The sequence below is a fragment of the Mirounga angustirostris genome, unplaced genomic scaffold (genome assembly GCF_029215605.1).
Source record: "Mirounga angustirostris isolate CCGP_5_RB_7025 unplaced genomic scaffold, mMirAng1.0.hap1 SCAF_10, whole genome shotgun sequence".
NCBI lineage: Eukaryota > Metazoa > Chordata > Mammalia > Carnivora > Phocidae > Mirounga > Mirounga angustirostris.
In genome coordinates, this window is record NW_026991718.1 from 115,220,799 (window position 1) to 115,238,638 (window position 17,840).

At 49.4% G+C, this 17,840-nt stretch overlaps 1 protein-coding gene across 9 annotated transcripts in view; it reads left to right on the forward strand.

Moving 5' to 3' along the window:
* CEP250 (centrosomal protein 250) overlaps positions 1 to 17,840 on the forward strand; it is a 52,295-nt gene that overhangs the window by 19,211 nt on the left and 15,244 nt on the right. For 7 of the 9 annotated variants that reach the window (XM_064573077.1, XM_064573080.1, XM_064573083.1 and 4 more), the window contains 14 exons: positions 1,476 to 1,620; positions 2,462 to 2,608; positions 3,519 to 3,749; positions 4,638 to 4,831; positions 5,054 to 5,181; positions 5,380 to 5,549; positions 9,044 to 9,211; positions 9,606 to 9,740; positions 11,045 to 11,188; positions 12,228 to 12,361; positions 13,938 to 14,076; positions 15,269 to 15,608; positions 16,240 to 16,361; positions 17,324 to 17,444. In XM_064573077.1, coding sequence (XP_064429147.1) covers positions 1,476 to 1,620; positions 2,462 to 2,608; positions 3,519 to 3,749; positions 4,638 to 4,831; positions 5,054 to 5,181; positions 5,380 to 5,549; positions 9,044 to 9,211; positions 9,606 to 9,740; positions 11,045 to 11,188; positions 12,228 to 12,361; positions 13,938 to 14,076; positions 15,269 to 15,608; positions 16,240 to 16,361; positions 17,324 to 17,444 — 2,318 coding nt within the window. Of the gene's footprint in view, positions 1 to 1,475; positions 1,621 to 2,461; positions 2,609 to 3,515; positions 3,750 to 4,637; positions 4,832 to 5,053; positions 5,182 to 5,379; positions 5,550 to 9,043; positions 9,212 to 9,605; positions 9,741 to 11,044; positions 11,189 to 12,227; positions 12,362 to 13,937; positions 14,077 to 15,268; positions 15,609 to 16,239; positions 16,362 to 17,323; positions 17,445 to 17,840 lie in introns of those variants that run through there. The other 2 variants (XM_064573079.1, XM_064573085.1) reach the window with 2 other exon arrangements.

Here is a 17,840-nt window from a genome sequence, read left to right on the forward strand (position 1 = left end):
AGAAAAGGAGGTTCACGGCATGGTCAGAGTAGGCTAGGCTGGCTGAAGGGTAGGATTTATCCCAGGTGGTAATGGGAAATGAGTTGGTCAAGAAAGGGAATTTCAGAATCAAGAGACCTAGCGAATCTATGAATTCCTCTATATAATGTCATAGAAAAAGCAAGGACTTTTGAGCTGGCGAAAGCTTGGTTAAAATTATGGCTCCGCCACTTGGGCAGATTATTTTAGTTGTGAAATGGGGATGTTAGTATTTACCTTGAAGGATCACTGGGAAGGTTAGAGCGCTGTTTTGCAAAATGCTGGCATAGAGCCTGGCATGTGGTAGGTCTTCAGTAACTGGTAGCAGGGACTGTGTTCTTCACCTCTGGTAGATCCCCATCCTCTCCTGCGCTCTTGCTCCTTGCAGCCGGTAGGCACGAATAATGGAATCTTGGAGAACTGCTATAAGGATCATGACTCATGCAAGGAATGGTCTCCCCTGTACCAAGGAGAAGAATAGACAACCCACAAAGATAATTATATGTTTTTAAATTTAATTAGTGTGAATTGAGCACACATTTATCAATATTTATTATGATCTGAAAGTCAAAACTATTTAAAAAACTATTAAACTATTAACTATTTAAACTATTTAAAAAGACGAACACAGGGGTGCCTGGGTGGCTCAGTCGGTTAAAGCACCTTTTCAGCTCAGGTCATGATTTCAGGGTTGTGAGATCGGGCCTTGCGTCGGGCTCCGCGCTGGGCATTGGAGCCTGCTTAAGAGTCTCTCTGTCCCTCTCCTTCTGCTCCTCCCCTTCCTTCCTCTAAAAACTAAATAAATAAATAATAGACAAACACAGAGATCCTCCTCTCTGTTTCATCCATCCCATTTCCCTTCCTTCTGTAGGCAACCACTTAAATTGCTTTCTTTTTTTTTTTTAAGATTTTATTTATTTATTTGACAGAGAGATCGAGAGAGAGTACAAGTGGGCAGAGAGGCAGGCAGAGGGAGAGGGAGAAGCAGGCTCTCCGCTGAGCAGGGAGCCCGACGCGGGGCTCGATCCCAGGACCCTGGGACCACGACCTGAGCCGAAGGCAGCCGCTTAACCGACTGAGCCACCCAGCCGCCCCTTAAATTGCTTTCTTGTTTATCTTTCCAGCTGCTTCATGCAAATACATGCATATATTCTTTTTTATAACTAAATTTTATTTTTTTTATCTTAAGTGAGCTCCACCTCAACATGGGGCTTGAACTCATGACCCTGAGATTCAGAGTTTCATGCTCTACCGACAGAGCCAGCCAGGCACCCCTATGCATATTCTTATTTCTCCCAATGTCTGGCTTTTTTCACTTAGTATGTCGTGGAGGGTTGGTTGGTTTTTAGAGACCTTCTTCATTCTTTTGCATGGCAAAGGTCATCACACTCCTGTTACCTTTTGGAGTGTGGCCACTCCCTGAGATTGCCCCCAGCCTCCTCTCCTTCCTATCCTAGTCAGGAGTCACTGGCGGGCCTGGAAGCCAAACAGTCAGAATCGCTCAGTGAGCTGATCACTCTTCGGGAGGCCCTGGAGGCAAGTCGCCTGGAAGGAGAGCTGCTGAGGCAGGAGCAAACAGAAGTGACTGCGGCGCTGGCCAGGGTGCGTGGGCCTCCACCCCTCGCTTGCTGGGGGTGGGGAGGGGGCTTAGAAAGTTGTGTTTCTAGGCAAAGGGCATGCAGCCTGCTTCATTCTTCACCTTCCCAGCCACGACCCTTCGTATTCCCTGCATCACTTACTTGCCTCTGCTTTTGGCTCCTGTCCCTCCTAATGTACTCTCTACGTTGGGGTTAGAATGGTTTTCAAAAGTGTAAATCCGGTAACATTGGCCTCCTTCCTGTAACCATTCAGTGGCTTCCGAGCTGCTTGGGGACACGTTCAAAGCCCTTTGCATCTGCCCCAAACTGCTTCCAGCCTCCTCCTCTCTCCATATCCTGTGCTAACTCCCTATTCCACCTCAGCTCCTGCCACCCAGCACTGATTACATCCTCAGCTTCGCCCTGCTCTTTCATGACTCTGCTGCTTCTGGAGTCCTCCTCCCTTTGCCTGGACTGCGTCTTTCCTCTCCCTCTAAGCACAAATTCTTCCTCCTCTCTCAATACCCACCTTCATTGCCAGCTCTTCTACCAAGCACTTTTGATTCCCCCAAACTGAATAAACGCTTTCTTTGAGTTTCCAGAGCACTGGGTGCTTACATTGTCTACGAAGTCATTGCAGTTCTAGTTGTTTGTACATCCTGGTGTCTGTGCTTCTGTACTGTGAGCTCTGCTCCTACTTCTCGATGATTGAATGAGTGAATGAATGAGGGAAAACTTGTTTCGAATGTAAGGGAAGGCATGGTCTGATCTCTGTACCAGGACAGCAGCAGGTGCTGGGGACGTGAGCTGCTCACCGTGGCGAGGGAGCTGGCACAAGACAGTCCTTTAACTCTCTTTGTTTTTAGGCAGAACAGTCCGTTGCAGAGCTGTCGAGTTCTGAGAACAGCCTGAAGGCCGAGGTCGCCGATCTTCGGGCTGCCGCTGTCAAGCTCAGTGCCTTAAATGAGGCTTTGGCCTTAGATAAAGTTGGATTGAACGAGCAGCTTCTCCAGGTGAGCAAAGACTTCTCCGATCCACAGGGTAGGTCTGCGCCCTGACAGAAGGCAAGCCAGTGACTGATAAAGCTGATGCCTATGACAGGGGAGAGTCCGTAATAGATTAGCCCAAGACAGATCAGCTCCCACATATGGTCCTGAAATGAGCAAAAGGAACATTGGTGGTGCAGAGGACAGCCAAGACTATAAGGCCTGAGCTTAGCCATTAAAAATAGTCCCGTTTTGGGCGCCTGGGTGGCTCAGTTCGTTAAGCGACTGCCTTCGGCTCAGGTCATGATCCTGGAGTCCCAGGATCGAGTCCCGCATCGGGCTCCCTGCTCGGCAGGGAGTCTGCTTCTCCCTCTGACCCTCCTCCCTCTCATGCTCTCTGTCTCTCATTCTCTCTCTCTCAAATAAATAAATAAAATCTTTAAAAAAAAAAAAAATAGTCCTGTTTCACACCTCCGGCAGAACCACCTTTGGGCTGTAGAGTAAAATCACCAGGGCCCGTGTCCTCTGGAAGGAAGACTAGGTGTTTAATCCCATTGCATGAGATAACAGCAATCCCCAGAAAAGGATCTGCTGAAGAGCCTACATCTCAAAGAATCTTCTCTAGAGGTTGCAAATTAACATGTCTCTTCACTACTCCTGTTACCTTGAGCCCTAGAAATGTTTCAGATTCCCTTTATTCTGAATTCTGAGAGTAGGGTTTTTGCCTTTTTAATCACCATGCCCAGCATCAACCCATCCAGTACCTAGAATACAACAGGCACCAGAGCAAATGAACGCATGGTCCCCCTCTTGTATAAGGCCCTCCTGTGTTCCTCTTTGGAGAATAGAGTCACATCTCACTTGGATTTCTGTCTTAGCACTTGATCCATAAACTGTAACCATTTGTCCTTGATGCCTTTCCCATTTTGACCAGTAGTTAGAACAGGAGAACCAGTGTGTGTGCAGCAGAATGGAAGCAGCAGAGCAAGCGGGAAACGCTTTGCAGCTGGGCCTGGCAGAGGCCGAGAGGAGCAGGGAAGCCCTTCAGGAACGGAACATTCACCTGGAGGCTCAGCTGCAGAAGGCGGAGGAGAGCGGGGCTGAGCTGCAGGCCGATCTCAGGGGCATCCAAGAAGAGAAGGAAGAAATTCAAGAGAAACTAAGTGAGGTGAGAAGACAAAACTGATTCCATCACACTAAGGTATCGAACGTACTCATCATAAAAAATGAGAACTCTAGGGGCGCCTGGGTGACTCAGTCATTAAGCGTGTGCCTTCGGCTCAGGTCATGGTCCCATGGTCCTGGGATCAAGCCCCGCATTGGGCTCCCTGCTCCACAGGAAGCCTGCTTCTCCCTCTCCCACTTCCCCTGCTTGTGTTCCTGCTCTCACTGTGTCTTTCTCTGTCAAATAAATAAATAAAATCTTTAAAAAAATAAAAAATAAAAAAAAAAGAAGGGTCAGAGAGAGAGGGAGAGAGACACTTAAGCAGACTCCATACTGAGCCCGGAGCCAATGTGGGGCTCAGTCTCACAACCCTGAGATCATGACCTGAGGCGAAACCAAGAGTCAGACACTTAACCGACTGAGCCACCCAGGCGCCCCTATTCCTCCATCTTTTACCAAAATGTCTAACACATAGCAACGACTCAGTAAATTTTTTTCTGAACCAGTGACTCAGCTCAAAGGTCATCTTTCTCCTCTACCAAACTTCTCCCTGCCCTAAAAATGATAATCTTCCTTCCCAGAGTCCCTTTCTCAGAGACTGATCAGTTTCTTCCTGATGTTTTGTGTGTCTTACTACTTAGGACTAAAAGCTCCTTAGAGGTAGTTCTCTTGCAGCCCTAACACACAGGGTCTTGCACAAAGGAGAGCATGCTTCCTGGGCTGGAAGTTCTATAGGTTGATGCAGGAAGTAGTATTTGTATGAGCAAGCAATCATCAGGACTCACAGAGCTGGGTCCAGAACCTCTGAAGGGCCAGTGGCCCTAACCTGGTGATAGCAACCCAGGGGAGATCCTGCCTCTGCTCTGTATCTTGCTGATTTCTTCCTCTCAGGCACGTCATCAGCAGGAGGCAGCCTTAGCTCAGCTGGAGCAGCTGCATCAGGAGACAAAGCGACAGGAAGAAGTGCTTGCCCGGGAAGTCCAGGAGAAGGAGGCCCTAGTACGGGAGAGAGCAGCCCTTGAGGTGCGGCTGCAGGCTGTGGAGCGAGACCGGCAGGACCTCTCTGAACAACTACTGGGGCTCAGGTAGGGCCCAGACCCAGTTCGGCCAAGGGCAGAGGGAGCATTGTGAGGCAAGGGGTAGCCAAACTGAGTTCCCTGCCCAAAGTATATGGGTCCTAAATGAGTTATGAGTGTATAATTGCCCCCTAATTTCTCTGAGTAGTCAGTACTTAGAACCCAACTCCTCTTAAGGAAAGTTAAGGGGCTTGATGGGTAAGAACTCTTCCTGATTCCTAAACCTGACAGTTCAGCCAAGGAGCAACTGGAGAGCAGTCTGTTTGAGGCCCAACAACAAAATTCTCTGATAGAGGTCACCAAGGGGCAGCTGGAGGTCCAGATTCAAACGGTCACTCGCGCCAAGGAAGTCATTCAAGGTGAGACCCCAACTGGGATGGGGACACTTCATTCCATGGGGATGTGGAAAGCTAGGAAGGCAGTGGGAAGTTATCTGAGGTCCTTCCCTAGCCAGGCCCAGGGCCTCCGCAATGGGAGTTGTTCCTGAGATCTGGGGAGAGGGGTGAAAGGAGGAGGGCAGAGGCCTAGTGCGAGATCACCTGTGTCTGGCATCTCAGGGGAAGTGAGGTGCCTGAAGCTGGAACTGGACACCGAGCGGAGCCGGGCAGAGCAGGAGCGGGAGACAGCATCCAGTCGGCTGGCCCAGGCTGAGCAAGAGGGGCAGACTGCCCTGCAGCAGCAGAAGTCCGCCCATGAGGAGGAGGTGAACCGGCTCCAGGAGAAATGGGTGGGTCATGGATGTGGCTGGGGACAGGAGAGGCAGACATGGCCTCCCTCCCGTGAGTACTCCACCTGCTGACTCTTGGGCCAGATATTGCTGCTTTTAAGAGTGAAATCTGAATAGGACTAACCTAGTCACCAAGATGCAAAAATCCAGTTTCTAGCTGTAAATGAGTAATATATGGAGAACCCTGAGAACAATTTCTGACATAGAGCAAGCTCTATATTTGTGTTAGCTGTTATTGTTGTTGTTTTGCTATGTACAGAGAATTAAGCATGGATTCTGGGATTTAGGATTGTTAAACTGGCTGGCCCCAGGATGTAAAGGGAGCAGAGGAATGCCTCGGACCCCTTCTTGCCCAATTCAGAACTGTATTTCTTTTGTCTTTTAATTATATAATTTAGTCCATTTGCTTTGATTGTCACTATAGGTATATTTGGATCCTTTGCTATTTTTCCTGCCTTTTTATATCTTTTTGGGATGGGGAAGTCACCTTTCTTAACTTCTTTTAGAGAGTTCAATTGGATGATTAAGTTGTAGTCTTTTCTCAGTCCTTTTTTTCTATTACTTTGGATCGTATATTCTCTAATTTAAAATTTTTTTTAGTTGTTCCTTTTAATATTTAAAAATATGTACTTAAGGGGCGCATGGATGGCTCAGTTCCCAGGGTCCTGGGATCGAGCTCCGTGTCGGGCTCCTTGCTCTGTGGGAAGCCTGCTTCTCCCTCTCTGCCTGCCACTCCCCCTGCTTGTGTGCTCTCTCTTTCTCTGTCAAATAAATAAAATCTTTACAAAAAAATACGTACTTAATAAAATCTCAAGTTAATCGGTATGTTTACCATTTTCCTGAATGACACAGGGACCTCAGAACATTTTACCTACATTCGCTCCTCCTGACCCATATACTCTTTTATGCAATGTGTTTTAACTAGTTTGTTAACACCATAAATTATTTTGACTTTTTGTTTTATACAGTCAATATTTGTTTAGATACACTGAAAAAATGACGTTTTTTTACACTCATCATTCCTCCTTGCATATCAGACTTTCTATTTAGATTTATTTTCCTCCTTGAAATAGAATTTCTTTGGTGAGGGTCTGTTGGTAGTTCATTGTCTGAAAACATTCCATTTTACTTTTATTCTTGAAGGATAGTTTCACTGGGTATAAAATTTAGGATTATTGTTATTTTCTCTTAACATATTGATTATTCATTTGTTGGTATCAAGAAGACCCTGATTAGTTGTGTGTCAGACCTTACGGTAACCTCCGTGTATCTTAACTCTTACATTTTTCATGTTCATTTTTCTTTTTCTATATTGTGTTGTAGATGATTTTTTCAGATCTCTTCTCACTAACTCACCTTTCAGCCATGTCTAATCTGCTATGTAGTCTTTTTGCCAAGTTTTAAATTTCACTTACTAAATTTTTTTTCTATTTCTAGACATTCTATTTGGTTATTTTTTCAAATCTTCTTGGTCATGTTTTAATTTCTTTTCCCTATTTTATATCTTCATCCTCTCTTTTATTCTTTCAACACATGAAACATTTTTATGCTGTCTAATAATACCAATAACTAAAATCTTTTTGGGCCTGACTCTGTTATATGTTGTTTCCATTGGTTCTCACTCATGTGTTTTGTGATTCTTGACTCTGAGCTCATGTTCCTTAGAAATTTTTCTAAGGCCTAAGAACTTTTCATTTTCTAAGGCCTCAGAATCCTTTTAGGCCTAAGGTGAAGGAGTTTTTCTTCAGAAGATTTGCTTGCATTTCTGTTAGGAATTTCCTAGAATAAGAGGAGGACACTGTTGTTATCCCCATTTTTATAGATGAGGAAACTGAGGCATAGAAATATGATAGAAATTAACTCAGGTCACTTACACTAGTAGTGTTGGATTAAAGGTTCTAGCATCCCAGAACTACCTTAAAATAAAATTTTAAAATAAAATGAAGTAAAATTTCTGTTGGAAGTGTTTGGGGTACATTTAGGCCCTGCACCCACATGAAGACCAGGTTGTGGTTGACCTCTTTTTTTTTTTTTTTTAAAGATTTTATTTATTTATTCATGAGAGAGAGAGAGGCAGAGGGAGAAGCAGGCTCCCAAGGAGCAGGGAGCCCGATGCGGGACTCGATCCCAGGACCCTGAGATCATGACCTGAGCCGAAGGCAGACGCTTAACTGTCTGAGCCACCCAGGCACCCTGTGGTTGACTTCTTGAGGGAGATTTTTTTTTTTTTTTTACTCTGTGCCAAGGTTGAAACAAACAAATGTTCTTGCTGTTTCCTTCTGTGGGGTTTATTGTTTTGTTTTCTCTCCTACTTTCTCTCCTTTTTTCTTCCCCATTTCTCTCCTCTTTCATCTCTCTCTCTCTCAAGTTTATCCTTCTACTGAGAGCACTATAGCCCAGAGATAGGCAAGTTTTTTGTAAAGGGCCCCGTGCTAGGCTTTGTGGACCTTATGGTCTCTGCTGTTGTACAAAAGCAGCCGTAGACAATATATAAGCAAATGAGCATGTTTGTGTTCAAATAAAACTTTAAGTGTGGACACTGAAACTTGAATTCCATATAATTTTCACATGTCACAAAGTCTTTTTTTTTTTTTTCCACTTCTTTTTAACCATTAAAAATGTAAAAACCACTATTAGCTCACAGGCCATGCAGCAACAGGAGGCTGGCCAGATTTGGCCCACATGCCATAGTTTGTTGACCCATGGTTAGCCCTTCGGGGATCCAGCTTTATGTGGGAATCTTCTACTGGACTCCCCACCCTTGTCTTCTGTTTTCTTTTCCCCACGTAGCATTAAGGTGAATTTTCAAGGTTATTAGGTATAGCAGATGCCTGCAGGAGAAACCCAGTTCTGTGCTCATTTACCTCTTTGGGTCACAAGTCTTGCTTTGATTTTTAACTCCTGTGAAATTCCTGCTGGCTCACTTATACATTAAAACATATATTTAATATTTTATCCAGTATTTTTTGCCATTTTGCAGCCAGAGGGTTCAGAGATCTTGTTTGTCAAGTTTCTAGAAATGGAAGTTGACTTGTGCCTTGTGCGTATTTGTGATTTGACTCTTTATTACAAGGCAGACTTGGTGGAAAGATGGCAGCCGGAAGTTTGCTTGTTTGGGAATTATGTGCCTGAAGTAGGGGAGAATGGGCAGCAGAGAACCAATCTGCTTCCTCAGTTCATAGTTATAACATCAACTGTGGTGTGATTGATTTAAAATAACAGATATTTGTAACTTACATTAGGGAGAATTGCACTTGAGAAAAGACTTTTTAATGTATCATTTGATTTTTTTTTTATAAATCTCATTTGATTCTCATGACATTTGATGAGATAGGTAAGGCAGAAGTTAGCAACCTCACTTTATCGATGGGGAGACAGGCCAAGAGAGGTACCAAAGACTCAGATGGGCAGTGTGGACCTTCTCTGCTCCAGCCCCTCTCCTGCCTCTTCTCCTCACCCACCGGGTTCTAACAGTGCTTCCTTCACGTGACCAGGAGAAGGAGCGCTCCTGGCACCAGCAGGAACTGGACAAGGCCCTGGAGAGCCTAAAGAGGGAGAAAACAGAGCTGGAAATGAGGCTGCGGGAACAGCGGGCAGAAGCCGAGGCCATCCGGACGCAGAGGGAGGAAGAACGGGCGGAGGCGGAGAGCGCCCTCTGCCAGGTGGGAAGCTGGGGAGATTGGAGCTGTGACTCCCTGTACCTCTGACCACTTCCTTTTCCACTCCCAGGGGTGCTGCTGCAGGGGGCTTCCAGAAGAGAAGTGCCTGCTCCCTTTGCTGCTAGTGAACAGGGTGGCCCCCGCGTTAGCTGCAGGGCAGACAGCATGTCACACTTCCTGAGGGAGGGCCGGTGCTCGCCACATCCTGTCAGCTCACAAACCAGGGACAATCTTGGCACTTCCTGGTTCTTAACAAGCAGGTCCAGACCTTCTTTGGCCCTCACCACCCTCCCCATTTGCTGGAGGAGCCCAGAGCAGCTAGAATGTGTTTGCGGCCTAGTGGGTGAGCGTGGTGACCCCGGAGGCAGCAAGCCCTTGCCTCCCTGCCCCTCCACAGATGCAGCTCGAAACAGAGAAGGAGAGGGTGTCCCTCCTGGAGACGCTGCTGCAGACCCAGAAGGAGCTGGCAGATGCCAGCCAACAGCTGGAGCGGCTGAGGCAGGACATGAAGGTTCAGAAGTTAAAGGAGCAGGTATGGAGGGCGGTCCCGGGCAGGGAGGAAGGGTGGCGTGACCAGCCCTCTGGTGCTTCTGTGCACCAGGTTCTGGGCGAGGTGCCACGCCAGGACAAACATCAAGGTGTGCACAGCAGGGAACGTGACACCCGTGGTCCCTGTCCTCAGAGAGCCTGCGTTCTAGTGGCAGAGCAGACGAAAACACGCAGATAGAGAATACATGAGCTAATCGCAGGTGGTAAGAGGTGCTGTGAGGGAGATGGGTAGGGTGAAGTAATCGAGAGTGAGTCACAGGAGGCCACTTTGAACAAGGTGGTCGGGGGTGGGGCTCACTGAGAAAGTGACATTTGGGCCGAGACATGAAGGTTGACGAGCCAGCTGCAGGCAGCAGTAGAGATGAGCTCTGACAGCATTATGCTTCAACGGGTGAGTTGTGTGATACTTGAACTGTATCTCAGTAAAGCCCTTTTATTTTTATTTTTTTAAGATGTATTTGAGAGAGAGAGAGAGCATGAGCGGGGGGTGGGGGGCAGAGGGAGAAAGAGAAGCAGACTCCTCACTGAGCGGGGAGCCCGATGTGGGGCTGGATCCTAGGACCCTGGGATCATGACCTGAGCCAAAGGCAGATGTTTAACCAACTGAGCCTCCCAGGTGCCCCTTAGGAAAGCCCTTTAAAAAAAAAAAAAAGAAGCCAACTATTTGAAGAACAGTTTCAGCAGGGGAAATAGCCATCATAAGGGCAGTGGGACAGACAGAAGGGTCTCGGGGAGTGCCAGGACAGAAAGGAGGCTACATGGCTCCAGCGTGATAGGCTCAGGGGCGAGTGGAGAGGGATGCAGGAGCCCAGGAGCCCTTGGTCAGCCATGGGAGGAGCTTGGAATTTGTTCTAAGGGCATTGGGAAGCTGTTGGATGGTATTTAAAAAGCAGAGTGGGACATGATTTACTACATGTATTTTAAAAAATACTTTAGCTGCTGAGTGGAGAAGTGTGTGTGTTGGGGGGGCATGCGTGCAGGGGCTGGTGGCATGGAGTGGGAATAGGGATACGCAATGGGAGCCTGCTGTAGTGGTCTGGGTGAGGGACTGCTACTCAGGGGCCCTGATGGAGAGAGCCGGGGTGAGCCAGCAGGCTTTGTGAGGGAGGAGATGGAATAGGAGGTGAGGGTTGAGGTGGCATCGTGGAAACGGGGTGGATTGCTGGGTCCTGCCTCAGCTTTTGCCGCCAACCCAGTTGAAAAGCCAGTATTTACATGACAGAGACTTTAAGATGCAGGCCCTAATGGGAGCTTTCTTCTGCTCACTGTGGTCTTCTCCCTTTGCAGGAGACCACTGAGATGCTGCAGACCCGGCTCCGGGAAGCTCGGCGGGAGCTGGAGCAGGCAGGCCAGCGGAACAGAGACGCCCTTGCTGCCCTCCAAGAAGAGTGCAGGGCCCTGCAGCAGGCTAAGATGGACCTGCAGGAGCAGGTGCCTCCTTCTCTCTCCCAGCCCTGTAGCCCTCCCCGCAGCATAGCCAGGCTCTCCCGCTCCTTCCGTAGGAAAGGGGAGCCCTGGCCCTGCTTGGGAAGGAGAGGAAAACGGAAGGGTGGTTAGAGTAGAGCACATGCCCTTGGAGCCCCGGGATAGTTATCTCTCCCTGTGTGACCACAGAACTTAGATTTTTCTTAGGCAGCCCCAGTGCCCATCATTCTTCCCACCCTCCCCAGAGATCCAGTATTTTTTTTTTTTTAAGATTTTATTTATTTATTTCAGAGAGAGAGAATGAGAGAGAGCACATGAGAGGGGGGAGGGCCAGAGGGAGAAGCAGACTCCCTGCCGAGCAGGGAGCCCGATGCGGGACTCGATCCCGGGACTCCAGGATCATGACCTGAGCCGAAGGCAGTCGCTTACCCAACTGAGCCACCCAGGGCCCGAGATCCAGTATTTTAATATACCAGGTTGCTTTTCCTACTCTCATTGCTTTTCCTTCTCAGAATCCCATATCAGCTGGTGTTCTGATTGGTTTTTTTTTAAGATTTTATTTATTTATTTGACAGAAAGAGAGAGCACAAGCAGGGGGAGCAGCAGGCAAAGGGAAAAGCAGGCTCCCCACTGAGCAGGGAACCCAATGCGGGGCTCGATCCCAGGACCCTAGGATCATGACCTGAGCTGAACACAGACGTTCGACCGACTGAGCCCCCCAGGCGCCCCTCTGATTGTTTATTTTAAAAAATACAATTACTATCCACTTGCCCATCACTTATCACTTTGCCTTTGGGTGGTTATATTCAGCCAAGATTTTGATTTGTGCCTGCCTTTACCCAGCAGGCGTGAGACTGGGAGACAAGGGTGAGGCTGAATGGTACTGGGGACGGGGTGCTAAGAATAGTGTGTAAGCGTTGGCGGAAACCCCCGGAGCATTGGAAATGGGCCAGTGACTGGGACCTCAAAGGACCCTGGAGCCCTGGGTGAGAAGCCTCCCCGCCACGGGCCCCCTGTCCTTGACCCTCGTGCGTTATCTTTCCAGGTGGAGGACTTGAAGTCTCAGCTGGTTTCCAGGGATGAATCCAGGAGGCTGGTGGAGCAGGAGGTTCAGGAGAAGCTGAGGGAGGCCCAGGAGTATAGCCGAATGCAGAAGGAGCTGGAGAGAGAGAAAGCCAGGTAGGCTGGACAGGCCGTGGAGTAGGCTTTTGCCTGTCTAGCTACTGTGGTCACTGTGAGGTGGACAATTCTTTGCTCAGGTAACCAAGCCTCTCATGTCTCCAGCCCTGGACAGTACAGGTGGCTGTGTGGAGAGGATGTGGTCCCCATAGCTTACACTTCATCCATGTAGTATATAAATACTTAGAGAACACATGTTAGGCACCAGGCAGTATGCCAGGGGTTGGGGATGGCCCCCCCACCTTGGCAGAACTTATGGTTTTGTGGGGAAGACATTAATTAAGTAATCCCCCAGAGAAATCATTGCAGGTTATGTTACATGATGTGGAGGGAAGAAACAGGATGCTGAAGTCAAAATGCAGAGTGGGGTTGTACTTTATTTTTGTTTATTTTTTTTAAAGATTTTATTCATTTGTCAGAGAGAGAGGAAGAGAGAGAGCACAAGCAGGGGGAGGGGCAGAGGGAGAAGCAGGCTCCCCGCTGAGCAAGGAGCCCGATGCAGGACTCGATCCCAGGACTCTGGGATCATGACCTGAGCCAAAGGCAGATACTTAACTGACTGAGCCACCCAGGCATCCCATGGGGTTGTACTTTAGGTAAGATTTTAGGAAAGGCCTTTCTCAAGGAGGTTGCATTTAAACTGATCACTGAAGATGAACTGGAACCAGCCAGGCAAAGGGGTGAGGGAGAGCTCTGTGGCAGGAGCAGGAATCTCAGTGGGCCAGAGGCGGATCAGAACTCAGGGTATTTGGGGACACTGGAAGCACTGTGTGACCAGAGCCTGGTGAATGAGGACGGGTGTGTGACCTGGGCAAGTCTGTGTCATTCAGGGTTTGTGGGGCACGGCCAGGAGTACGTAGTTTAGTTTAGGTTTAGTAGGAAACCACTGGAGGGTTTTAAGCAGGGAAATTGACACGATCCAGTTTATGATGTAGCAGAAGAGGTAGTGATGGGCAAGAAACCTCAGGAGTGAGATACGGCCATCCAGGTGAGGCATGGCGTGTCTTCTCAGTGATGTAAGAGCTTAAAGAGGGACAGATCCTCTTGTTGATGCAACCATAGGCAGCAAGACATGTTAGGAGGTGGGTGCAGTTGTCTGCCTGAGAAATACTAAGGCTGCACCAGGGTAGGGGGAGGAGGGAAGGAGCTCAAGGGACGTTGAAAGAGTTGGAGTCTATTATATATGTCATCACTGATTGGACATAGGTGGGGTAAAGGGAGAACTCTGTGATGTGGTCAAGGCTGCCAAGTTGGAGCACTGGGTGGATAAGGGTGCCGTTCGCTGAGCTAGGGAGCATAGTAGTGATGGCTGGGGGGAGGGAGGAGCAGAAGGGATGGGAAGCATTGGACACGTTGAATTTGAGATATTGCATACGTATTTCTGGAATCTGCCAGAGAAGAAGAAACTGAAGCTGAAAGGAGGTATCACGTGCATGAAGTACCTGGGAGCACTTTCATTGTTACGCTGTCATGTTATTTTACTATTTCTCTCTTAAGTATTAATGCAGTGTTTAGCATGAGAAAGTAGTTCTTCATTCCCTGAGAGAATGACCTTAGCCCTCTGGCCTCTCTTTAGCCTGACTCAGTCGCTGATGGAAAAGGAAGAGAGGCTCCTTGTTTTACAAGAAGCTGACTCTGTTCGACAACAAGAGCTGAGCTCCCTGCGCCGGGACATGCAGGAGGCCCAGGGAGGGCAGAAGGAGCTCAGTGCCCAGGTACTCCCCGCGCCGCTCATGGGCCCCGTTCCTCGGTGGAAGCCTGCTCCTGGAGTGGAGAAGCCAGTTGCTCAGGATCCTCCCGTAAAGAGGACCGTTCTCTTACTGCGTATTATAGGGTGTGCTGGGGCTTCCGCAGCCCTGGCAGGAGGCGCAAGTCAGAACTGGGTGGGGTGGGGGCTTGGGAACCTGACCCAGAGTTGAGAACAGCCCCTGTGAGGGGCCTGACAGCCCAGAACATGGTGCCTAGAGGGGCGGAGCTCACACGGGCCTGGGTCAAGCATGGCCACGTCTAAGTGTGCTTGGTCAGCCTGGCAAGACACAGCAGCGGGACAGGTCATTACACAGATCAGGTAGGCAGCAGCTAGAAAACTTCAGGGCCCCGTCTGCTCACAGCAGGACCCCAGACCTTGGGCACAGAGGAAAGCCGGAATTGGGAGGGGCAGAGAGAGCCGGTCAGAGCTGGAAGGGAGACTAGCGTGGAGAAGGACCAGGTGCAGTCATTAGACAGTGCTGGATTTGGCTCCCAGCAATCCCGCTTCCAGGTTGCGTGAGCATCAGTTTCTTCATCCATAAGACAAGGATGAGAGTTCTTAGCCATTATAGGAACATATAAAGCGCCAGAACACAGCGGGTATTCTCTATATGGTAGCCATTATCGTGACGGGTCTTACGCAGGCTCAGTGTCAGGGTTTCGATTTCTGAGTTCGAGTTCTGATGGAAGCAGGGGGCTGGCATTGCTGCCAGGGGGACTAGGGCTACAGCCCATTTGCATCTCCTAGGCCCACGTGACAGGAGTCAGTTGGTGGGCATGCAGGTCAGATTGAGGGTACCACTCCTTCCAGAGCCCTCCTTTCTTTTTTAAAGATTTTATTTATTTGACAGAGACACAGTGAGAGAGGGAACACAAGCAGGGGGGGTGGGAGAGGGAGAAGCAGGCCTCCCGCTGAGCAGGGAGCCCGATGTGGGGCTCGATCCCGGGACCCTGGGACCATGACCTGAGCCGAAGGCAGACGACCAACGACTAAGCCACCCAGGTGCCCCCTTCCAGAGCCCTCCTTACCCGCTAGAGAGCTGAGCCTCCCGGCCCTGATCAAGATGGGCCCAGGGCTTGATTGGGGTGAGGCCGGGGAGGGTCCAATGAGAAGGTGTCCACTCCCGGCTCGGAATGACAACACCACCTTCCCGGCAGGTGGAGGTCCTGAAGCAGGAGGTGAAGGAGAAGGAGACTGACTTTCTGGCTCAGGAAGCACAGCTGCTGGAGGAGCTGGAGGCGTCTCGAGTAACAGAGCAGGAGCTGCAAGCTTCCCTGCGGGCCCTGGAAGCCAGGGCAGCCCAAGTCCAGCTCCGACTGCACAGCACAGAGAAGCAGCTAGAGGCGCTGGTGGCAGAGCGGCGGTCTGGGCACCAGGCCCAGGCCCAGCTGGCCAGCCTCTGTTCTGTCCTGCAGCAGGCCTTGGGGTTCGCTTGGGACAGCCAGCCTGAGCTGCGCGGCGGGGGAGACTCTGCTTCCCTCTGGGGCCCTGAGCCAGGTACGGCAGCCACCCATGAACTCAGGCCTTTGGGCCGAAGCCAGGCCTGGCTCCCTTGGGGGGAGAAGGCGGGGGCCTGCGGGGACTAGGGATTATTGCCTCAAGGCTAAGGCCACAGACCCTGGAATTAATTCAGTCCTCTCTGAGCTTGATTTTTTGTTCTTAGAAAGAAAGAGCGTGCATGCACAAGCAGGGGAAGGGCAGAGAGAAAGGGAGAGAGAATCTTAAGCAGACTCCCCACTGAGCGCGGAGCCCGACATGGGGCTCGATCTCATGACCCTGAGATCACGCCCTGAGCTGAAATCAAGAGCGAGACACTTAACTAACTGAGCCACCCAGGTGCCTCATCTCTCAGGATTTTTCTAAGGAATTAATGAGATTACCTAAGTAAAATAGGTCACACAGTTCCTGGCATTTACTAAATGCCTAACAAATGATGCTAGTATTACCTAATGCCCGCCATAGCTCCTGGCACATAGGAATGCAGAAAGTTCATGACGAATGAACTGCTCAGAAGGGGTTCTTTGGGGAGAGGAGGGATCCGTGGGAAGGCCAAGGCCATATCTGGGGAGGTTTGGCTATTTCCTTTCATAGTGCAGCCAAGTGAGGAGGTGTTTCCTCATTTTTTCAGACCAGAATGGAGCTAGGCTCCTCCTTAAGAAAGGGCCCCTCCTGACAGCCCTGTCAGCTGAGGCGGTGGCATCTGCCCTCCAGAAGCTTCACCAAGACCTGTGGAAGACTCAGCAGGCCCGGGTACAATGCTCCGCTCTCCTTCCTTGAACTCTTCACTCCCCAGAAGAGGACTCATGAAGCAGTTTGAGCCGTTTTATTCCCAAGTTGGGATGAGTTCCATCCCCATCCTTTCCTACCTGGGCAAGCATGAGCACAGCATTTGGTTTCTTAGGCCTGTGTTTCACTAGTCAACTGAGGCAAACCATGCCTGCCTTGGGGTTGTGAGGATTGAGTGGGTGAAGGATTCGAGTGGGCTCTGAACTACAGAAGCCTGCACAGATGGGGGATATTGTTTTGTACCATTTTCCTCTCAGCTGCGAATTACTTATCCTTGGTGCCAATACCTCCAAGAACAACCCGACAAACAGGGACCACTGAGATGTGAGGTTGCCATTTATAGGAACATTCCAGGCCTAAGACTGAGATAAATATCCCATAAATTCCACCTCTCGGTGTACCTATCATTCAGTAAAAATTGAACACCACCTCTATGCCAGCCACTGTGAGCTGATGGTACAGAAGGGAGAAAGACCAGATCTCCACCCTCGAGAAGGCTGAGGAAAGAAACTGCATTCTAAAATAAGCAGAATTGATAGAATTAATTGGATCAGTAACAGATGCAACTGATGATAATAGAAGGAAGGGACAATTCATTCCTCCTTGGGGAGGGTCACAGGGGAGGAAGAAGGGACCTTTGAGTTGATCTTTGAAGTAGGAGTTTGGGCAGAGGAGAGGTGACCCCGGGCTAAGACTCCAGCAAGTCGTGTTTCAAAAGGCATACAGGGGTCAGACAGGGATTCTAGGCTCCAGTCAGTTGGAGCAGAGCGTGTCATGGTTCTGGGGAGTGATCTGGGAGTAGATCCGCAGGGACAGACCCCACAGAGGCTGAGAGGAAGTGGGAGGGGTGGCGCTTGGGTCTGGGGCCGGGATAGCTTTGTGGAAGATGAGGAGGTTGGAGTTTAGCCTCACCCTTCCTTTCCCAGGACGACCTGAGTGAGCAGGCTCTGAAGCTGGAACAGCGTCTCGCTGATGCAGAGGCCGAAAAAAGTCAGGTCTGCACAGAATTGCAGGATTTGCAGAGACAGCTCTCCCAGAACCAGGAAGGTGAGAAGCGCAAGGCAGGTAGGGAGATTGGAGGGAAGAGAGAGGAGAGGCCGGAAGCCCAGAAGGGGCAGCCACTCTTCACTGCTCACTCCCAACTATAGGTAGCTACCTAGAGACCTCTCCAAAGGGGTGATGACCCCTGTGAACTGTTTTTCTGCTTTGCTTGGCCTTTGAGGGCCATCCTAGAAGAAGGAATTCAGGGGGACAGAGTGGGTGAACTGAGAGAAGTTCCTGCCTAGGCTTCCCCCTTCTCTGTCTGTGTATTTAAAAACTGGCAATCTAGGGCCAGGACTGTGAGAATGTTATAAAATTCTGTGTCTTTTGTCATTTATCCATGTTACTTATTTTTGTCATCTCCAGCTATGTTGTCAAAATTATTCACCTTCAACAGCAGAA